The sequence below is a fragment of the Phyllobates terribilis genome, unplaced genomic scaffold (assembly GCF_046119375.1).
Source record: "Phyllobates terribilis strain yellow unplaced genomic scaffold, ASM4611937v1 Scaffold_3__8_contigs__length_932513732, whole genome shotgun sequence".
Classification (NCBI taxonomy): domain Eukaryota; kingdom Metazoa; phylum Chordata; class Amphibia; order Anura; family Dendrobatidae; genus Phyllobates; species Phyllobates terribilis.
Genome location: NW_027362763.1, coordinates 537,775,349 through 537,799,458, shown reverse-complemented (window position 1 = coordinate 537,799,458; position 24,110 = coordinate 537,775,349). Strand labels below are relative to the sequence as shown.

The window sequence follows — 24,110 nt, the reverse complement described above, 5'->3', positions numbered from 1 at the left end:
TTGGACTTGAGAGAGAGCCACTCCACTACCAACTTACAGATCTCTCCAAAAATAAAAGCCCAAGACAGTTTTTCCTAAACTGACTTAGTCAAATAAAAGTAAAAGTTTACAGCTTTAAAACCTGTTTTAGAAACAGATATTCAACCTCAGGATTACAATTTATATACAACCCCTGGCAAAAATTATGGAATCATCGGGCTCGGAGGATGTTGTTGAAAAAAAGCAGATCACAGACATGGCACAAAACTAAAGTCATTTCAAATGGCAACTTTAGGGCTTTAAGAAACACTAAAAGAAATCAAGTATTAAAAATGTAGTACTCAGTAAGGGTAATTTTTTTCAGACGAAGCAGAGGGAAAAAATTCTGGAATCACTCAATTCTGAGGAAAAAATTATGGAAATTTTCATTTCCAAAACTAACACCTGCATCAAATTAGATCTGCTCGTTAGTCTGCATCTAAAAAGGAGTGATCACACCTTGGAGAGCTGTTGCACCAAGTGGACTGACATGAATCATGGCTCCAACACGAGAGATGTCAATTGAAACAAAGGAGAGGATTATCAAACTCTTAAAAGAAGGTAAATCATTACGCAATGTTGCAAAAGATGTTGGTTGTTCACAGTCAGCTGTTTCTAAAATCTGGACCAAATACAAACAACATGGGAAGGTTGTTAAAAGGCAAACATACTGGTAGACCAAGGAAGACATCAAAGCGTCAAGACCGGAAACTGAAAGCAATGAATGGGAGGAAACTTGAGTTAATGTCTGTGACCGAACTGTAAGAAACCGCCTAAAGGAAATGGGATTTACATACAGAAAAGCTAAACAAAAGCCATCATTAACACCTAAACAGAAAAAAACAAGGTTACAATGGGCTAAGGAAAAGCAATCGTGGACTGTGGATGACTGGATGAAAGTCATATACAGTGATGAATCGCGAATCTGCATTGGGCAAGGTGATGATGCTGGAACTTTTGTTTGGTGCAGTTCCAATGAGATTTATAAAAATGACTGCATGAAGAGAACATGCAAATTTCCACAGTCATTGATGATATGGGGCTGCATGTCAGGTAAAGGCACTGGGGGAGATGGCTGTCATTACATCTTCAATAAATGCCCAAGTTTACATTGATATTTTGGACAGTTTTCGCATCCCATCAATTGAAAGGATGTTTGGGGATGATGACATCATTTTTCAAGATGATAATGCATCCTGCCATAGAGCAAAAACTGTGAAAACATTCCTTGAAAGAAGACACATAAGGTCAATGTCATGGCCTGCAAAAAGTCCGGATCTCAATCTTTGATGGAAGTTGAAGAAAATGGTCCATGACAAGGCTCCAACCTGCAAAGCTGATCTGGCAACAGCAATCAGAGAAAGTTGGAGCCAGATTGATGAAGAGTACGGTTTGTCACTCATTAAGTCCATGCCTCAGAGACTGCAAGCTGTTATTAAAGCCAGAGGTGGTGCAACAAAATACTAGTGATGTATTGGAGTGTTCTTTTGTGTGTTTGTTTTTCATGATTCCATAATTTTTTCCCTCTGCTTGGTCTGAAAAAAATTACCCTTACTGAGTACCACATTTTTAATCTTGATTTCTTTTAGTGTTTCTTAAAGCCCTAAAGTTGCCATTTGAAATGACTTTAGTTTTGTTCCATGTCTGTGATCTGCTTTTTGAACAACATTAAACAACTGAATGAACATCCTCCGAGCCCAATGATTCCATAATTTTTGCCAGGGGTTGTATATAGCCAGGAGGACGTCCTTTAAAATATAACTTTTACTTATTCCAATAAAGAATGAATTGCCCAAACATCCATTCACCTATAGGAGTATATACTGCCCAGGATAAACATATATTATACGCAAGCACCCAAAGGGTATCCCAATCCAAACACCCCTTTATGCCAGCAAGTAAAGGGTATAAATGAACTCTTAAGGACCTCTCTCAAGGGTACAATAGAAACCACAATATCCAGGTTCACCCAGACATTAATGTAATCAAATGATATATAAACACTAAAGTGCAAACGTGAAAAGACATGCATAGATCTCACCTATCTTCACCGTGGCGAAGCCATAGAACGACCAGGAGTTCCTTTTAAGTTTTTCAAAGATCAAGAAAACTACCCTGTCGAGCCCCTTTCCTTGACTTCTGCCCTAACAAGGGCAGTGCCTAAGTGTGGTTCTTATGCTGCAAACCCCAAGAAAAAAAAATCTCCCCCGATGCGTTTCTTTCTCCAAACGGAGAATTCATCAGGGAAGTGTACTTGGAGAACAACATATCCCAGTCCTTCCCATCTTTAGCAACCACTTTTTTAACACAGATTTTAGGGTCTTATTAAATCTTTCTACTAGACCATCTGTCTGTGGATGGTAGACTGACGTGCACAACTGCTTGATCTGGAGCAGCCTACACAATTCTTTAGTGATCATGGACATAAAAGGAGTTCCTTGATCCGTAAGGATCTCCTTTCGTAGCCCAAGACGGCAGAACATGGCAAACAACTCCTGGGCAATAAGTTTTGCCGAGGTATGACGAAGAGGAATCGCTTCCAGGTAACAAGTTGCATAATCCATTATGACCAAAATGTGTTTGCAGCCCCGGGCTGATTTCACTATTGGCCCTACCAGATCCATAGCAATCCGCTCAAAAGGAACCTCTATAACAGGCAGAGGAACCAGTGGACTACGGAAGTTTGCTGTAGGTGCGGTCAGCTGACATTCTGGGCACGACTCACAAAACCTCTGAACCTCGGCATAAACCCTGAGTCAAAAGAACCGCTGCAAAATACGCTGTTGCGTTTTTTTAGCTCCCAGATGACCTCCGAGCATGTGTTTGTGGGAATCTCAAGCACCTCTCAGCGGTATGATTGGGGCACTACCAGCTGTTCTATTAATTTGTCACGGATTTTGTCAACCCGGTATAACAACTCCTGGTTGACCGTCATAAGAGGAAAAACCGCCTCTGCAACAGGTTGCTGCGCCATCCCATTTATTATTATCACCCGTTCCTGTGCCCAGGCCAGTGTGGGATCCTGAAGCTGAGCTGTCCCAAAAGTAACCCGGGATACTTCCAGATCCAGAACTAATGTGGTCTCCTCAACCTCTCGTGCCAAGATCTCTAGAGACCTATCGGGATTACATTCTTTCCCTATGATGGTGACCGCTACATCAGGTATCCCTGACTCGTAATCTTCGGGTTCAGCACCCGAATATACCTTTACCTTGGGAGGGTTTGTTTTTCTCTCCCACAAGGACCAGAACAGGGGTCTCTTCCCAAAACAGTGACGTATGAAAGTGTGTTTACCACTCCAACTGTATGTTTGATCTCCCTACATGGGATGCAAAAGATAACCCCCACCGTCGGATACTCCCAAATGACCCCGATTTTCCGACCATTGGGGTTTTCCCTGGTAACCAATGACCCATGGACAAGTGTCAGTAGGCTCCCTGAGTCCAAGAGAGCCTCCGTCTAGTACCAGTTGACGTGTACCTGGCAAAAATAGGGTTCACTTTGTGTGCAACCTGCATTCATGGTGCAGAGAGTCTGAGCATACATAGAAACCCGTCAAGTAAAACTGCAGTCCATGGGATTAGCAGTTAGGGGGCAGTTGGCAGCCACACGTCCTGGCCGTTGCACCACAAGCACCAGATAGCGGTGCCACCTCTGGTCTGTGAGATCGGTTTAGGTTATAGAGGGCTCTTCCCCTCAGTTGGGTCCCGTTTCAGACTAACCGCAGCAAAGGGTCAAATCCCTTTCCCAGGCTACTCGGCTTGTAGGGCCCGGCGAGAAACCCCGAGTGGGACAGAGTCCCGTACAAAGTCCTGGGTGGCCACATAATGATCGATCAGGCTAACCACCTGATCTAGGTTGCCAGGGTCCCCTTGTCCCACCCAGCACTGTATGGTTACTGGCAGAGTTCGCACCAACCGGACGACTACTACTATCTCTATCATCTGGGCTGGGCCCAAGGTCTCTGGCTGGAGCCATTTTTTTTACTGACTGCAACAAGTCAAATTCCTGAGACCTAGCGGGCCGGGTCTCCACAAAGGACCTGTCATGGGTTTACCGCGATAGAGAGGGGCCAGAAGACCGCAGCATCTGATTTCACATACTCCTGCACTGATCAGAAGCACTTCTCCTTTATAATAAACGGTGCAGGTTTCTATTGCAAGTGCAGGGATTCATCTGTTTAGCTTGGAGTCTCTGAAGCTTACCAGCTTGAACGATCTCAGCTGTTCAGTATTGGCTGCTCCCCTCTTCTATACACACTCACTTCTGGCAATCTGGATTTCCAGTGTTAAGTCTTGTGCTGCCTGGTGAGGAGTGGAGGAGTCGGTTGTTGGTAAAGGTGATTGGAGTGTTTATCTTTGACTGTTGCTAGGTGTTTTGGCTGTATGCAAATCCTCATCCTCTCCTATTTAGTTTCTCTTCCTTTTCTTCCTGGCGTTCCTCTCTGTTGTCTGTTAGTGCATACTTGTATGATTGGTATATTCATTTATCCCTATATGTCCTTCCTTGTTTGTCTGGTTTGTGTATATACAGTACATGCACTATTCCTCCCCACTTCCCTGGTTGGGGTAACGGGACAGATATAGGGCTGATTCAGGAATTCAGCAAGGTACGTGGCCCCAGCATCTTCACCATCAAAAGTAATCTGGAGAGCAGGGATAGCTAGGGCGCCCCTAGCATTAGGGACAGGGAAGGAGCCCCTGGCCCTGGGTAATCTGACAATAGAATCATGACAGGACTTATCTATTGGGTATTAACTCCCAGTCGGGCAAGGATCTCACCTTTGAGTTTCCCATAGTTCTGGACATCCTCCCAGCTGAGGTCAAAGTATGCCTTCTGAGCATCTACCATCATGAACGGGGCCACCACTTCAGCCCACTGGGAAATTGGGAAGCACTCACACTCCACTGTTCATTCAAACACGATGAGGAAAGCTTCCATGTTGTCCTTGAGACCCATCTTCCTCAGCACTGACCTGACTTTGTCCCGGGCCTCGGGAAGGACTGGGGTCGATGATACGGGTGTCTCTTGCAGGGCCCCAATCTGTTGCCGAATTAGGCTGTTAGTTTACTGCTGCTGTAGCTGCTGAAACTGCTGCTGCGCCTGGGAGAGGACCAACTGCTTTAGTATTTCCTACATCTTGTCGATGGACCTGAGCAGTAGTGTTACAGGCTTGATCACCGACATGCAGCTTTCTGACGGGTATGTCTCAATTTATACTGCCTCGCATTCTCCACCATATGTAAAGCAGCGGCATTTCCGCCAGTGCATTTAGTGAGACAGTGACCCAGGCAAGTTAAATCAAACATCCTTTATTGTCCACAGCACCTTCAGCTCAGCTACAAGCGAATTCCAAACACAAAACGGACACATCCAAACCTTAACTGCAGGCTTAAATGAAAACCGTGGCCATTAGCCACTTGTAAGACCTGGACTGGAGAGAGAGATCTGTCCCACTACCAACTTACAGATCTCTCCAAAAATAAAAGCCAAAGACAGGTTTTCCTAAACTGATTGCACTCCAGCGGCCCAGTATGCTTCTAAGCACATTCACGGGGATACATAACGGCCCTCACATACAATTCCCCTCACAGTCTCACACTCGTAATATTATATTGTTGCCTATATGTCATATACGCTTATGAAATAGGTCTATTACATGTCCCCTTCGTTTTATGAGGCATTTTCTGTTTTAAAATATTTATGTATTGTATTTTGTGTCTTTAATAAATTTTGTTACTTAAAGTGAATAACCAGATTCTTTAATCTGCCAGGCCAAACATGTACATTGGTCCAGGCATTATTTCTGTAAGGGAATCCTATCATGTGGTAGACATTTTGGACATAGTATGTCGATTTAATTCAGAAATATAATTCAGATATATTATACTCTGAAACTCCAAAGAGTTTATACAATAAAGATCCTGTTGTTGACCATTGTCAAGACTAGTCCAGCTCGGCCTATTGCTGGCTCTTCCCAGTGCTGATTTAGAGGTATTTCGCAATAAACCAGGAGGCACAAAGTAGAGTTTTATATAGCTTTGCAAGAAAAGATTCAGCATAACCTGTGTTTTATCATTTAATCCTCTGCTCTTTCTGGGATTTATATACTGAATCTCTACCATCAATCTACTCCGCTTCCTCTGCTCTATAACATGATGCCTGCAGATTACATATTAACAGTTTCCCTTTATCAATGGTGAACAATGTAGATAAAAAGTTTGAACTAGATAAAAAAAGTAGATGTGTCAGCAATATTTGGAAGTGTGCAACAAATAGTTGTCTAAATAGGTTTTGCAGGAAATTTCAGTTCATTGGTAATAAAGCTGGAAAAAAAATATTTAAAAAAAGCCATATTTCAGGTTTAAAGGAAATCTGACATGTCCACAAACTCTTTAACCTGCAGATATAAAGTTAATCTGAGGTTAATAGCGTTTGGGGACATGACAGTCTCCCTTTACCAATATACTCGAATGTCAATAGTTTTCCATGGGGTAATGCAAAACAATATATTTGACAGGGTTATGTCAGGCTACCAATTTTTAAGAGATCAACAATAAAGAAGAGAAACATAGTCTCTCTATGTGGAGTATGAGTTGATGTGTGCTGACAGATTTGCAGGCAAATGGTGGAATTTTAAACTTCCTGGAAACTCTGTTTGTTATTATCTGAAAGCTTATACTGCTAAAGTACTTGGAATCCAGTGCAAACAAACATATAAAAAGTATCATTGACACTATGGAGATGAGGTTTAAGCAATTCTCTAACATTTTGGAATGGATACACTATTCCAAAACTGAACTTGCCCCTTAAGTAGATGCTTTATTTTATATATTTTCTCTTGTGGGGTATATTCACACATGGTAGATTTGTTGCAAAAAAAAATCTGTGGCTATTGCATAAATATGAATGAGGAACATAGAAGTCAATGCACATGCTGCAGAAATAATCCTGGTCAGGTTTATGGAACAGATTCTTAAGTTTTCTGCAAATCTCTTCCAATTATGATCAGGACTACTCTCAGGGCAGGTGCAGACAGCCGTAGATTCTCTCACCCGAGAGATTAGAGTTGATTATGCAAATGACACTCTGATCAGATTTTGATCAGAGTGTGATACAATTCTCTCAGATGAGGAGAAGATGGAGAAAAAAAAAATTCTCCATTGTCTCAGTGCATGGAAAACGGACTGCATTCAGATGTCATCAGAGTGCAAACCGATGTTTCCCACGCATTGACTCACATGGGCAAGTGCAGTCGGGATATCGGATCAAATTCGGGAAAGCAGGAATTTTTTTCCTCGGACAGTCTGCCCAAGAAAATAAAAAATAAAAAATCGGACATGTGCACAGCCCCATAGACGAACATTACTACTTTTCCAGATCGCACTCGTAAAGCAAATACTCGTCTACACCTGCCCCAAGAGTAGGGTACGTTCCCCCAAAGCGAATACGCAGTGTATTACTGTAATAGAATTGTGAATCAGTAATTAGTACATTTAGTCATTCACACAACGCATAAATAATCCGCATCGTAAATTAACTGGCTGTGGATTGGAAATCAGCAGCATTTCAGTTTATGCTGCGAATATAACAGCAGATTTCATCCTTTGTAATGCAAAGTATGAAATGTACAGCCCTTCCCATAGGAAGACTAAATCCTGATCTAAGCAATGGATGGAACAGCTGAACCAAACTGACCCAATGTATATCAGGCTTATATATACAGTATATTATATATATTTTATTATTTTCAAAACTTGCTCAGTTAAAAAAAAAAGGTGCCACATAATTTCATTGCTAATATCTCTGCAACTGAGAAGTTTTATTCTACTTGGCAGCCTCCATTAGTTCCTGTGTTCAGTTCAACATGAAAAATTTGGTGAAAATTCCTCTAAGTTAAAACATATCTCCAAAAGGTGGACAAGTCCTGGTTTTGTACGTTACTGGTTTCTAATGTAAACCTCCTAAATAACAGATGAGTTAACTTGCATGCAGCGGTAGAAGGGATGATTGCTGTAGGTCATGACCTATTTATCATCCATGTGTCTAGGAAAGCATTGTGACAAACCCTATGAAAGCTGCAATGGAAGTCATTTCCATCTTACCCAGCTTTCCTACAAACAGGAACTTAAAGGGCATACATAAGACCTATATGTTAGTTCTTCATCACTAACTGCCCTGTTATGGGCATTCTGAGGCTTCTGCACACCAGCAGGGTGGATATAAAGCACTATCCTGAAATTGATACCGCCTGCTCAGCAACCAGGGCACAGCAAGTGGTGCCAATAAAAAGAAGTCTGTGCTGGGGCTGGTTATAATAAGCATTTACAATAAGGAAGTCACGTTCCAGGAAAGTGAGCTACTAGTACAGGTACTTTCCTGCCAGCAGCTAGCCCATAATACAGTACAATATAGATGGCAGTGGGTCATCAACTGTGCAGGAACTTTCCTGGCAGCAGCTAGCCCAGGGTGGGGAACAACCGGCACATGAGCTGTATATATTTATTTATTTTACTCACTTATGTAGTGCCATTAATTTCGTAGCACTTTACAGACATTATGGACACTGTCCCCAATGGGGCTCACAATCTAAATTCTTTATCAGTATGTCTTTAGAGTATGGGAGGAAACCCACGCAAACACGGGGGACAACATACAAACTCCTTGCAGATCAATTGGTCCAGCCCTCGGTCAGAGACCCATCGCCAGCTTCCCAATTGGTCTCAGTTCATCAGCCACAGGACCTTTCTTTCTTTTTTTTTTTTGAAGAGCATGTGCACATGCTGTATTAACCCCTTAACAACCAATGACAGACATAGCACGTCATGAGCGGGTGTCAGTTTCCGCGCCATGACGAGCTATGCCCGTCATGACTTTGAACTGTCACTGTGTGTAAACACACCTTCAGATCGGTGCCCCCGCAACCTCATCATGTGGGGCCCGATCGTTGACATGGTGACCTGGGGTCATGATGACGACCCCTGGGTCACCAAGCTACGGAAAGCTTCCGAGACCATGCTCAAAGCATGGTCTCAGAAGCTTTCTGTACAAGTATAATGCACTGCAAGGCTAGTGCATTGCAATGCATTATACCTGTGAAAAAAAGTGAAAGTCCCACAGAGGGACTAAGTAAAAAAAAGGAAAAAAAAACATTAAAAAAAAAATGTAAAAAAAAATATTACACTAATATACATTATGTAAAAGAATAGAAATAACCAAAAAAAGTACACACATTTGGTATCGCCGCATCCGGAACGACCTGATCTATAAACTTGCTACACTAATTAACCCCTTCAGTGAACGCCATAAAAAAAAAAAAACATGGCAAACTATGCTTTTTCATCACACCGCTGGAAAAAAAGTGGAAGAAAACAATATCAAAAAGATGATTGCAAATAAAAATGGTATCGCTGAAAACATCATCTCGTCTCACAAAATACAAGCCGCAATAGAGCTCCATCAGCAGGAAAATAAAAAGTTACAGCGCTCAGTATACAAGGATGCAAAAATTATGTACTTATTATGTAAAAGAGTAAAAACAGACAAATTCTATAAATTTGGTATCACTGTAATCGTACTGACCTGAAGAATAAAGCTGCCTTATCACTTTTACCACATGCGAAACGGCAAAAAAAAAAAACAATTGCTAACTTGCTGGTTATTGTTCAGTCTGACTCCCAAAAATCGGAATAGAAAGTTATCAAAAAATGTCACATGCCTGAAAATGGTACCAATAAAAACGTCACTTCATCCCACAAAAAACAAGCCCTCACATGACTCTGTCGGCAGAAATATGGAAAAATTCTAACTCAAAATATGGCGATGCAAAACTTGTTTTGGCAATGAAAAGCTTCTTTTAGTGTGTGACAGCTGCCAATCATAAAAACCCAATATAAATCTGGTATCGCTGTAATTGCACCGACCCAAAGAATAAACTTATACCGCATAAAACGACATAAAAAATAAATGAAACAAATTCTTCACCTGCTATTGATTTTTTCATTCTGCCTCCCACAGATCACAGTAAAGCTCGGCTCACAATTATCCTGCGCTCTGCGCTGAGCGCTTGCCCCCGGGTTTCCGTGTAAATCTCTGAAATACGTGATTCATACGGAACCCCTGGCGGAAGATTCCCTGTAATGAGGCAGATGGAGGCACCGTGGATGCAGTCTGGCCTATGATCCGGCGGTGTTCATCTTTTTAGATGTGCATAAAAGCACAGTACACCACAGTTTTATGCAGGGTTGTGGAGTCGGAGTTGGAGTCAGAGCCCATTTTGGTGGAGTCGGTATAAAATGGACCAACGCCGACTCAAAATATATAATAAATTGGGTACAGTAGTTCAATGCAGTTTGTGGGGAATATTTTTTCATAAGAATTTGGGAACGTTATGAAATGTCCTATAAATGTCTGTCCTATTCCTGATCTAAGGGTCTAGACTTTTAGATGAAATGAATCTGTGCTACAGTAAATTTATCACTTAAACATGAGCCATGTATGAGGGAGCGGAGTCATGGAAATTGAGGAGTCGGAGGTTTGGCTTACCGACTCCACAGCCCTGATTTATGCACTTCTGAAAAGAAGGACAACGCTGAACAGACGCCAAACGGAGTCCAGAGTAACTCTGCTGCCTCATTATAGTGAATGGATCCCTCGGGGGTTTCATCTGAATCACGTCACTCAGAGACTTAGATGGAAACCCCAGTAAGTGCTCAGCGTACAGCGCAGGATTAATGTTATCTAAAATGTTCCCAATAAAAGCTGCAAGTCAATCCACAAAAAAAACAAATCTGTCACCTGTTAACAGAAATATAGGGGGCTTCCACGTTACTGATAGCACAAAGACTCTGGAAAAGCGCTATGGCTCCTCGCCCACCAAAAGAAATCCAATGAATTCTGCACTCCCAAATCCAAATGCCCCCTCCCTTCTGAGCACCGCAGTGTGCGTAAACCACATTTAGCATCCACACGTTTGACAGGGGTATAATTTCCAAAATGGGGTCACTTGAGAGGGGATTCTGCTCTTCTAGCACTTAGGGGCTCTGTATATGGATTCATCAAACTATTCTAGGAAAATCTGTGCTCCAGGAGGCAAATAGCGTTCCATCCCTTCCGAGTGTGGCTAAGCAGTACTGTACAGCCACATAAGGGGTATTGCCACGCTCAGCAGAAATTGTGGGACAAATTTTGTCGTGCCATTTTTACCCATTTCCCAGTGTGAAAATGTAAAATCTGGGGTAAAACGAAATTTGTGTCGTAAAAATGTAATCATTTTTTCTTCACTGCCCAATTGTATAAAATTCTGTGACACATCTGTGGTGTCGATATGATATCTGCACCCTTAGATTAATTCATCGAGAGGTGTAGTTTGTAAATTGGATCACTTATGGGAAGTTCTACTGTTGTGGCACCTCAGCGGCTCCCCCAGTGGGTCATTACACCCGCAAACCATAACAGTAAAATTTGCACTATAATATGGCGCTCCTTCCTTTCTGAGCTTTGCACTGTGCCTCAAAAGAAGTTCCCGATTACATGCAGGGTATTGGTGCACTCAGGAGAAATTGAAAAACAAAATTTTGGGGTCCATTTTCACCCATTACCCTTATGAAAATAAAAAAAAAATTGGGGGCTAAAAGAAAATTTTTGTGGGAAAATTTTGATTTTTTTATTTTCACAGCTCTATGTTCTAAACTTCTGTGGAGCACCTGGCGATTCAAGGTGCTCCCCACACATTTAGATAAGTTCCCTGAGGGGTCTAGTTTCCAAAATTAGGTCACTTGTGGGGTTTTTCCAGCGTTTAGGCACATCAGGGGCTCTCAAAACACGACATGGGGTCCGTTCTCGATTCCATCCATTTTTGTGTTCAAAAATTCAAACAGTGCTCTTTCTCTTCTGAGTCGTGCCGTGCGCCCAAACAGTGGTTTTCACCCACATGTGGGGTATCAGCGTACTCAGAAGGAATTGCACAACAAATATTTAGGTTAATTTTCTTCTCTTATTCTTGTGAAAATAAAAAAAAATGGGTCTAAAGTAAAATTTTTGTAAAAAAAAGTTACATTTTCATTTTTTCCTTCCACATGCCATTAATTCCTGTGAAGCACCTGAGGGTTAATAAACTTCTTAAATGTGTGAATGTGGTTTTGAGCACCTTGAGAGGTGCAGTTTTTAGAATGGTGTCACTTTTGAGTATTTTCTGTCATATAGACCCCTCAAAGTCAGTTGAAATGTGATGTCTAAAAAAATGGTTTTGTAAATTTTGCTGTAAAATGAGAAATCGCTGATCAACTTTTAACCCTTCTAACTTCCTAACAAAAAAAATTATGTTTCAAAAATTGTGCTGATGTAAACTAGACATGTGGGAAATGTTATTTAACTATTTTGGGTGACATAACTCTCTGGTTTAAGGGCATAAGGATTAAAATTTGGAAAATTGTGAAAAATTTTAAAAATTTTGGTAAAATTTTCGATATAGTCACAAACAGACATAAGTACTATTCAACAAGTTTTACCACTACCATAAAGTACAATATGTCACAAAAAAAAACAATTGATCATTTTGTATGGTATATGAATGAGGCTGTTAAAATTCAAATAGCCCTTTGAAGAGAAAAGGTTCCCAACTCCGAAACAGCCAAAAAGCTGAAACAGCGGCCCCCGGGCTGCACTGTGCCCTCACCAGCCAGCCATCCATTCGCTGGCGCTGCTCACTGTCTCCGCTCTCCGCATCCTTTAAATCCAGACAGCGGTGGATACATTGGTGGAGGATGGCGCCGCTGGCTTCATCTTCCACCAATCAGCGTGTGTGTGATATAGCAGTCGCGGAGACGTTATTTCATGACTACAGCTGTGCACTGCAGAGTCAGTGCATCGGAGAAAGCAGAGGCAGAGCAAGTGGAACGGGAGCAAGGTGTGTGTTGTTTTTTTTCATGTGTATGGCATATTTGTATGTATACAGGGGGCTTTGGGGGGCTCATACTGTATATGAGAGGCTATGTGGGGCTCATGCTGTATAAAGGGGGGCTATGTGGTGCTCATGCTTTATATGAGAGGCTATGTGGGGCTCATGCTGTATATAGAGGGCTGTGTAGAGCTCATGCTGTATATAAGAGGCTAGGAGGGGCTCAAGTTGTATTTAAGATTCTAGGAGGGGCTCATGCTGTATATAAGATGCTAGGAGGGGCTCATGCTGTATATAAGATGCTAGGAGCGGCTCATGCTGTATATAAGATGCTAGGAGCGGCTCATGCTGTATATAAGATGCTAGGAGCGGCTCATGCTGTATATAAGAGGCTAGGGAGGGCTCATGCTGTATATAAGAGGCTAGGAGGGGCTCATGCTGTATATAAGAGGCTAGGAGGGGCTCATGCTGTATATAAGAGGCTAGGAGGGGCTCATGCTGTATATAAGAGGCTAGGAGGGGCTCATGCTGTATATAAGAGGCTAGGAGGGGCTCATGCTGTATATAAGAGGCTAGGAGGGGCTCATGCTGTATATAAGAGGCTAGGAGGGGCTCATGCTGTATATAAGAGGCTAGGAGGGGCTCATGCTGTATATAAGAGGCTAGGAGGGGCTCATGCTGTATATAAGAGGCTAGGAGGGGCTCATGCTGTATATAAGAGGCTAGGAGGGGCTCATGCTGTATATAAGAGGCTAGGAGGGGCTCATGCTGTATATAAGAGGCTATGAGGATCTCATACTGTATATAAGAGGCTAATTGGGACACATGCTATACATGGGAGGCTACGTGGGACTGTGTGTGAGCTCATATGGTATATAGTGGGCTGTGTGCGGGTTCATACGGTATATAGGAGGATGTCAGCATACTTATTCTGCTCAATATTAAGTCATAAAATTAATATCAATCTAAAATAGTTATAATTAATGTGTTAACATCAATATTGAGCAAAATTAATTTCAGCCTATTGGTTCGGCCCTCCGCAACAGTCATGGTCTCTCATGTGGCCCCTGGGGAAAATTAACTGCCCAGCAGCTAGTCCCACAATGAAATAAATGGAGCAGGATCTTCAACTGTACATGTACTCTCAGCAAAAGCAAGCCCATAACACAGTATATATTGTATGGCGTCCTCAGCTGTACAGGTACTTTCCTAGCAGCAGCTAGCCAATAATACAGAATAGTATAATACAGTAGATGACACTGGATCCTCGGCTATACAGGTGTTTTCCTGGCAGCAGCTAGCCCAAAGCAGAGAAGATGGCACCGAGTCGTCAGCTGTACAAATATTTTCCTAGCAGCAGCTAGCCTATAATACAGGGAATGTCATGTTCTTAGCTGAACAGGTCCTTTCCTGGCCGCAGATAGCCCATAATACAGTAGATGACAAGGCGTTATCAGCTGTACAAGTACTTTTCTGGCAGCAGATAGCCCATAATACAGTAGATGGCACTGGATCCTCAGTTGTACAGGTACGTCCCTGGAAGTGGCTCGTCTATAGTACAATAGATGGTACTGGGTCCTTAGGTCTACAGGGACTTTCCTAGTAACAGCTAATCCATAAAACAGTACATAGCACTGGGCTCTCAGCTGGAAAAACACTTTCCTGGCAGCAGATAGTACCCAGAATACAGTAAATGGCACTGGGTGCTCAACTATACAGATACTTTCCTGGCAGCAGATAGCCATTAAAGGGATTGTCCACTACCAGGACAACTCCTTCTTAAACTAAACGTTCAACCCCGATAAAATAAAAATACTCACTTCCCGTGCCGACTCCGTTCCAGCGGTGTCAGCACTCCCGGTCCTGGGGCTGTGATGCGGTGGAATGACAAGTGATGCCCGGCACCCAATTAGCACAGGGGTCACTGTCCCCGCCTTCGGACAAACGGAACATGAAGAGTACACCAGGGCTGCAGCTGTTCCCGGACTTCCTCTTCATGTTCAGTTTGTCCGAAGGCAGAGACAGTGACGCCAGCGCTGATTGGGCGCCACGTGTCATTCCACTGCATCACAGCCCGGGAACCACGAGTGCTGACACCGCTGGAACGGAGCCAGCACGGGAGGCGAGAATGTTTTTTTTTATTTTAATCGGGGCCGAACATTTAGTTTACTACTAGGACAACCTCTTTAATACAGTAGACTCATGGGCGGATAAACTGCTGATGCAGCTGCAAAGGGGCCTAGAGCTGGAGGGGGGCCCACAGACACAAGTGCCTATTACAGCTGGTTGGGCGTCAAAGGAAGTACAATTAGCTGAAATGTATTGCGGCGCAGAGACCCGCTGGCTCGCTGCACTGCAATACAGGCCGCTGGCCAATCAGAGGCTATCAGCTCACAGCGGCATGAACGTCACGGGTGGCGCACGAAAGTGACGTCATGCATAAGGCGGGCAAGCCGAAGTCAGCTGGCAGCTCCTGCACTGACTGACAGGAAATATTACATGGCACTGGGTCCTAAGCTGTACAGATACTTTCCTGGCAGTACATAGTACTAATAACCTAGTAGATGGCACTGGGTCCTCTGCTTCATAGGTACTTTCTAGTCCATAATCCAGCAAATGGCAGTGGTATTGAGTCATCATCTATACGGTTACTTAACTTTCAGCAGATAGCACACAGTAGATGGCACTGGGTCCTCATCAGTACAGGTACTTTGGTTGCTGTAAATTGCCTATAAAACCATAAACGGCACTAAGTCCTGAGCTGTACAGGTACTTTCTTGGCAGCAGATAGTACCCAGAACACAGTAGATGGCAGTGGGTCCTCAGTTGTACAGGTCCTTTCCTGGCAGCAGAACACAGTACATGGCACAGGGTCCTTAGCATTATAGGTACTTTCCTGGCAGCAGGAAGAACCCAAAACACAGTAGGGGGCACTGGGTCCGCCGCTGTACAGGTACTTGCCTAGCAGCAGGTAGCACCCAGGACACAGTAGGTGGCATTGGGTCCCCAGCTGTACGGGTACCTTGCTAGCAGCAGGTAGCACCCAGAACACAGTAGGTGGCACTGGGTCCTCAGCTGTACAGGTACTTTCCTGGCAGCAGGAAGCACCCAAAACACAGTAGGGAGCACTGGGTCCTCAGCTGTACAGGTACTTTACTGGCAGCAGCTAGCACCTAGGACACAGTAGGTGGCACTGGGCCCTCAGTTCTACATGTACTTTCCTAGCAGCAGGTAGAACCCAGAACACAGTAGCTGGCACTGAATCCTCAGCTGTACAAGTACTTTCCAGGCAGGAGGCAGTACCCAGAAGACAGTAGGTGGCACTGGGTCCCCAGCTGTACAGGTACTCTTCTGGAAGCAGGTAGCACCCAGAACACAGTAGATGGCATTGAGTCCTCAGCTGTACAGGTACCTTGCTGGCAGCAGGTAGCACCGAAAACACAGTAGGACGCACTGAGTCCTCAGCTGTACAGGTGCTTTCCTGGCAGCAGGTAGAACCAAGAACACAGTAGGGGGCACTGGGTCCTCAGCTGTACAGGTACTTTCCTAGCAGCAGCTAGCACTGAGAACACAGTAGGTGGCACCGAAAACACAGTAGGTGGCACCGAAAACACAGTAGGTGGCACCGAAAACACAGTAGGTGGCACCGAAAACACAGTAGGTGGCACCGAAAACACAGTAGGTGGCACAGAGAACAAGGTAGGTGGCACGGTAGGTGCTTTCCTGGCAGCAGGTAGAACCCAGAACACAGTAGGGGGCACTGGGTCCACAGCTGTACAGGTACTTTCCTGGCAGAAGGTAGCACCCAGAAGACAGTAGGTAGCACTGGGTCCCCAGCTGTACAGGTACTCTCCTGGAAGCAGGTAGCACCCAGAACACAGAAGGTGGCACTGGGTCCTCAGCTCTACAGGTATTTTCCTGGCAGCAGGTAGCACACAGAACACAGTAGGTAGTACTGGGTTCTCAGCTGTACAGGTACTTTCCTGGCAGCAGAACACAGTAGGTGGCACTGGGTCCTCAGCTGAACAGGTACTTTCCTGGCAGAAGGTGGCACTGAGTCCTCAGCTGTAGAGGTACTTTCCTGGCAGCAGGTAGTACCCAGAACACAGTAGGTGGCATTGAGTCCTCAGCTGTACAGGTACTTTCCTAGCAGCAGCTAGCACTGAGAACACAGTAGGTGGCACCGAGAACACAGTAGGTGGCACCGAGAACACAGTAGGTGGCACCGAGAACACAGTAGGTGGCACCGAGGACACAGTAGGTGGCACCCAGGACACAGTAGGTGGCACCCAGGACACAGTAGGTGGCACCCAGGACACAGTAGGTGGCATTGGGTCCCCAGCTGTATAGGTACTTTCCTAGCAGCAGGTAGCACCCAGGACACAGTAGGTGGCACTGGGTCCCCAGCTGCACTGGTACTTTCCTGGCAGCAGAACACAGTAGGTGGCACTGGGTCCTCAGCTGAACAGGTACTTTCCTGGCAGCAGAACACAGTAGGTGGCACTGGGTCCTCAGCTGAACAGGTACTTTCCTGGCAGCAGAACACAGTAGGTGGCACTGGGTCCTCAGCTGTACAGGTACTTTCCTAGCAGCAGCTAGCACTGAGAACACAGTAGGTGGCACCGAGAACACAGTAGGTGGCACCGAGAACACAGTAGGTGGCACCGAGGACACAGTAGGTGGCATTGGGTCCCCAGCTGTACAGGTACTTTTCTGGCAGCAGGTAGCACCCAGAACACCATAGGTGGCACTGGGCCCTCAGCTGTACAGGTACTTTCCTAGAAGCAGGTAGCACCCAGAACACAGTAGGTGACTCCGAAAACACAATAGGCGGCATTGAGAACACAGTAGGTGGCACTGGGTAGCAGCAGGTAGCACCCAGAACACAGTAGGTGGCACGGAAAAGACAGTAGGTGGCACTAGGTCCCAAGCTGTACAGGTACCTTCCTGCCAGCAGTTAGAACCCAGAACACAGTAGGTGGCACTGGGTCCGCAGCTGTACAGGTACTTTCCTGGAAGCAGGTAGTACCCAGAACACAGTAGGTGGCACTGGGTCCTCAGCTGTACAGGTACTTTCCTGGCAGCAGCTAGCACTGAGAACACAGTAGGTGGCACTGGGTCCTCAGTTGCACAGGTACTTTCTTGGCAGCAGGAAGCACCCAGAACACAGTAGATGGCACTGGGTCCTCATCAGTACAGGTACTTTCCTTGCTGTAAATTGCCTATAATACCATAGACGGCACTAAGTCCTGAGCTGTACAGGTACTTTCTTGGCAGCAGATAGTACCCAGAACACAGCTGATGGCAGTGGGTCCTCAGCTGTACAGGTCCTTTCCTGGCAGCAGAACACAGTACATGGCACAGCGTCCTCAGCATTATAGGTACTTTCCTGGCAGCAGCTAGCACTCAGAACACAGTAGGGGGGCACTGGGTCCTCAGCTGTACAGGTACTTTCCTGGCAGCAGGAAGCACCCAAAACACAGTAGGGAGCACTGGGTCCTCAGCTGTACAGGTACTTTCCTGGCAGAAGGTAGCACCCAGAAGACAGTAGGTGGCACTGGGTCCCCAACTGTACAGGTACTCTCCTGGAAGCAGGTAGCACCCAGAACACAGAAGGTGGCACTGGGTCCTCAGCTCTACAGGTATTTTCCTGGCAGCAGGTAGCACACAGAACACAGTAGGTAGTACTGGGTTCTCAGCTGTACAGGTACTTTCCTGGCAGCAGAACACAGTAGGTGGCACTGGGTCCTCAGCTGAACAGGTACTTTCCTGGCAGAAGGTGGCACTGAGTCCTCAGCTGTAGAGGTACTTTCCTGGCAGCAGGTAGTACCCAGAACACAGTAGGTGGCACTGGGTCCTCAGCTGTACAGGTACTTTCCTGGCAGCAGGTAGTACCCAGAACACAGTAGGTGGCACTGGGTCCTCAGCTGTACAGGTACTTTCCTGGCAGCAGGTAGTACCCAGAATACAGTAGGTGGCACCGGGTCCTTAGCTGTACAGGTACTTTCCTGGCAGCAGGTAGTACCCAGAACACAGTAGGTGGCACTGAGTCCCTAGCTGTACAGGTACTTTCCTAGAAGCAGGTAGCACCCAGAACACAGTAGGTGGCACTGGGTCCTCAGCTGTACAGGTACTTTCCTAGCAGCAGCTAGCACTGAGAACACAGTAGGTGGCACCGAGAACACAGTAGGTGGCACCGAGGACACAGTAGGTGGCATTGGGTCCCCAGCTGTATAGGTACTTTTCTGGCAGCAGGTAGCACCCAGAACACCGTAGGTGGCACTGGGCCCTCAGCTGTACAGGTACTTTCCTAGCAGCAGCTAGCACTGAGAACACAGTAGGTGGCACCGAGAACACAGTAGGTGGCACTGGGTCCCCAGCTGTACAGGTTCTTTCCTGGTAGCAGGGAGAACCCAGAACACCATAGGTGGCACTGGGTCCCCAGCTGTACAGGTACTTTCCTGGCAGCAGGTAGTACCCAGAACACAGTAGGTGGCACTGAGTCATCAGCTGTACAGGTACTTTTCTGACACCAGATAGCACCCAGAACACAGTAGGTGGCACTGGGCCCTCAGCTGTACAGGTACTTCCCTAGCACCAGATAGCACCCAGAACACAGTAGGTGGCATTGAGAACACAGTAGGTGGCACTGGTTCCTCAGCTGCACAGATATTTTCCTGGCAGCAGGTAGTACCCATAATACAGTAGGTGGCACTGGGTCCTCGGCTGCACAGGTACTTTCCTGGAAGCAGGTAGTACCCAGAACACAGTAGGTGGCACTGAGTCCTCAGCTGTACAGGTACTTTCCTGGCAGCAGGTAGTACCCAGAACACAGTAGGTGCCACTGGGTCCTCAGCTGTACAGGTACTTTCCTGGCAGCAGGTAGTACCCAGAATACAGTAGGTGGCACCGGGTCCTTAGCTGTACAGGTACTTTCCTGGCAGCAGGTAGTACCCAGAACACAGTAGGTGGCACTGAGTCCCTAGCTGTACAGGTACTTTCCTAGAAGCAGGTAGCACCCAGAACACAGTAGGTGGCACTGGGTCCTCAGCTGTACAGGTACTTTCCTAGCAGCAGCTAGCACTGAGAACACAGTAGGTGGCACCGAGAACACAGTAGGTGGCACCGAGGACACAGTAGGTGGCATTGGGTCCCCAGCTGTATAGGTACTTTTCTGGCAGCAGGTAGCACCCAGAACACCGTAGGTGGCACTGGGCCCTCAGCTGTACAGGTACTTTCCTAGCAGCAGCTAGCACTGAGAACACAGTAGGTGGCACCGAGAACACAGTAGGTGGCACTGGGTCCCCAGCTGTACAGGTTCTTTCCTGGTAGCAGGGAGAACCCAGAACACCATAGGTGGCACTGGGTCCCCAGCTGTACAGGTACTTTCCTGGCAGCAGGTAGTACCCAGAACACAGTAGGTGGCACTGAGTCATCAGCTGTACAGGTACTTTTCTGACACCAGATAGCACCCAGAACACAGTAGGTGGCACTGGGCCCTCAGCTGTACAGGTACTTCCCTAGCACCAGATAGCACCCAGAACACAGTAGGTGGCATTGAGAACACAGTAGGTGGCACTGGTTCCTCAGCTGCACAGATATTTTCCTGGCAGCAGGTAGTACCCATAATACAGTAGGTGGCACTGGGTCCTCGGCTGCACAGGTACTTTCCTGGAAGCAGGTAGTACCCAGAACACAGTAGGTGGCACTGAGTCCTCAGCTGTACAGGTACTTTCCTGGCAGCAGGTAGTACCCAGAACACAGTAGGTGCCACTGGGTCCTCAGCTGTACAGGTATTTTCCTAGCAGCAGTAAGCACTGAGAACACAGTACGTGGCACCGAGAACACAATAGGTGGCACTGAGTCCCCAGCTGTACAGGTACTTTCCTAGCACCAGGTAGAACCTTAAACACCGTAGGTGGCACTGGGTCCCCAGCTGTACCGGTAGTCCTGGCAGCAGGTAGTACCCAGAACACAGTAGATGGCACTGAGACCTCAGCTGTACAGGTACTTTCCTGGCAGCAGATAGTACCCAGAACACAGTAAGTGGCATTGGGTCCCCAGCTGTACAGGTGCTTTTCTGGCAGCAGGTAGCACCCAGAACACCATAGGTGGCACTGGGCCCTCAGCTGTACAGGTACTTTCCTAGAAGCAGGTAGCACCCTTAACACAGAAGGTGGCTCCGAAAACACAATAGGTGGCACTGAGAACACTGTAAGTGGCATTGAGAACACAGTAGGTGGCACTGGGTAGCAGCAGGTAGCACCCAGAACACAGTAGGTGGCACTAGGTCCCCAGCTGTACAGGCACCTTCCTGCCAGCAGTTAGTACCCAGAACACAGTAGGTGGCACTGGGTCCTCAGCTGTACAGGTACTTTCCTGGCAGCAGGTAGTACCAAGAACACAGTACGTGGCATTGGGTCCTCAGCTGTACAGGTACTTTCCTGGCAGCAGGTAGTACCCAGAACACAGTATGTGGCACTGGGTCCTCAGCTATGCAGGTACTTTCCTAGCAGCAGGTAGCACCCAGAACACAGTAGGTGGCACTGAGAACACAGTAGGTGGCACTGAGTCCCGAGCTGTACAGGTATTTTCCTAGCAGCAGGTAGTACCCAAAACACAGTAGGTGGCACTGGGTCCCCAGCTGTACAGGTATTTTCCTGGCAGCAGGTAATACCCAGAACACAGTAGGTGGCACTGGGTCCTCAGCTGTACAGATACTTTCCTGGCAGCAGGTAGCACCCAGAACACAGTAGGTGGCACTGAGAACACAGTAAGGTGCACTGGGTCCTCAGCTGTACAGGTACTTTCTTAGCAGCAGGTAGTACCCAGAACACAGTAGGTGGCACTGAGAACACAGTAAGGTGCACTGGGTCCTCAGCTGTACAGGTACTTTCTTAGCAGCAGGTAGCACCCAGAACACAGTAGGTGGCACTGGGTCCCCGCTGCTGACGTCCCTCAGCTGTGAAGTATCGGCTTCCATGGCCCAGAGGCGCAGGGTTCTGCTAATGTGAAGCCGTCAGTGGTCACCCCGGGCTGTGCACTTCCCGCCTCCCGCCTGCAGTGACAGGTGAGCTGGGCAGAGATAAGGGCTCTTACCATTCCTGCTGTCACTGGAAGGTGCGGCCGCTGGCAGTGGCGGTACCGCCGATGCTGCAGACAGCGCAGATGAAGATGCAGCTGCGGCTCCCGCTGTGGCTGCGGCCATGCCTCCTCCTGTCGCTGCCGCCACCACCGCCGCCGCTGCAGCCGCCGTGGCTCCATTATCCTGCTCATCCCCGCTGCTGTTCGCCCGCTTGTTCTTCTTGCCCTTGCTATTCTTCACGTTAGGCATTGCGGAGCCCGCAGTCAGCTTAGTGCGCAGCGCTGCTCACCCCGCCGGCCTGCATTACTGGAAACAAGCGCCGCAGCCTCCGGTGTTGCCCTTGAAGGCTCCGAGCGTCACTGAGTGGCATGCAGGGTGCCCAGAGCCCGGGGACATGGGTGGCTGTGTGCAGCCAGGGACAGAAGGCGTGTCTCCTTGTTTTGATTCTGCTTTCCGTGCACTCTGTCCCTCCCCTCTGTCAATTTTTCCCCGTCTCTTGTGACGTCACGGGCCTGCGGCCCATCCCTTTGTGACGTCACTGTCCTCTCCCTCAGGGCCGCCCCCAATCCCGTGTATGACCGCACCCTCTGCTCCGTCCAATCCGCGGCGGGCGCTGTGTTGTGGGGCCGCGTGCTGCAGCATTTCTATCGTGACACAATGGAATGGAGGGAAACTAGGCGCAGCGCGACAGAGCGCGATAGAGCGCGGCTGTGGCGATCATAAATGCTTAGGGAATTTGAGGTAGCAAGTAATGTAATTCTAAAACGAATGTACAAGCACCACCGTGCGACACTAGGTCAAAGCACATCGTCAATGTAGGGAACGTCTTCCACAATAGTGTCACCCAAAGTATTATTTGAAGAGAAGAGGAAGTAGATAAAAAATTCTTCCTATCAAGCTGTGACTAAACTTAAAAGGGAGCTGGAGAATTCGGAGCCCATTGGTGCACCCTCCACTTGCACATACTAGTCACCGTTAGTGATGGGCAGACCCCTAGACGTTCGGGTGTGGCGGTTTTCCGCCAAATATCTATTAAAAGTTCAGGTTTGGGTACCAGAACAGTACCCGAACCCAGACCCCATTCATATGAATGGGGCACCCGAACATCCGTGGGTTCAGGTGTTTCCCGCACTGAAACAGGGTCTTGGATCGGCGGTTACCGCTAGTCAGAGCGCTGAGGGATCACACTGTCTGATGTCCGCAAGGAAAATACATACATATTGAAATAAAAAATACATTATATTCACCTACACCTAATCCCTGAAGCCCATGTCATCTGTAAAAAAAAAAAGAAAAAATAATAAACCACCGTATCCCTCATCTGTCCAACGTAATCCAGAGTGTCCCACGGCGATCTCACTTGTAGATCAGTCACATCAGTGGATATGACTGTTCTACCAAGCTACACACTGACAGGAGCGTGATCGCTCCCACCGTGTATAGCGCCAATGATCTCACTTACTGCACCGCCGCTTGAGAAAGTTCTCACACAGTGCCTGTGCCTTAAGTGAGGTCACCGAGGTTCATCAGCTGGTGAACTTCTGTGTCTGTGTAGCCAGCTGTCTTGTAGAGAAGTCACATCAGTGACTGCTCTTCTTAATTCTCTCTGAGAGAAGCAGGAAGAAAATCTTGTTATCACGTGACCGTAAGTATGAAAATCGCATGTGAGTGAAGTGGCCGTGTGATGACTGATGGAACCAGCAAGCAGAGCTGAATCCTGACAGTAAGTATATTACATGCTGTTAGGATTGGCTACAGGGCTTTATTTTATAATTAAAGGGCTTGTCCAGGTTTGAAAGTCTGCAGTCACTGTGTGTCTTCAGGCTTCTGAATTCTCAGAGCGCATGCACTGCACACTTTTAGGATTCTCCGTTGCCGGTGGCAAGAGTGGACGGTCATGTCACCATAGTATGTGATTTGTATACTTCTGGCCACATTCCGACTAGACGTGTCCGGCCTCGCTCAATTCATTGTCATTGAGTGAGGCCACGCATGTCTAGTTGGCACATGACCGCATGTATACAAATCGCACAAGAGAATCCTGACAGCATGCAGTGCGCACTGTGAGAATTCAGAAGTCTGCAGTCACATAGAATGACTGCAGACTCA

The 24,110-nt window shown here is 46.7% G+C and overlaps 1 protein-coding gene across 2 annotated transcripts in view; it reads right to left on the bottom strand.

The window, feature by feature from the left end:
- Positions 1-22,547, bottom strand: part of HECA (hdc homolog, cell cycle regulator) — a 71,008-nt gene extending 48,461 nt beyond the window's left edge. The window contains exon 1 of one of the 2 annotated variants that reach the window (XM_073671345.1): positions 22,016-22,547. In XM_073671345.1, the coding sequence (XP_073527446.1) occupies positions 22,016-22,250 (235 nt within the window). In that variant the 5' untranslated portion in view covers positions 22,251-22,547. The remainder of the gene's footprint in view (positions 1-22,015) is intronic. The other variant, XM_073671346.1, reaches the window with a different exon arrangement.
- Between the last annotated feature and the right edge of the window lie 1,563 nt (positions 22,548-24,110).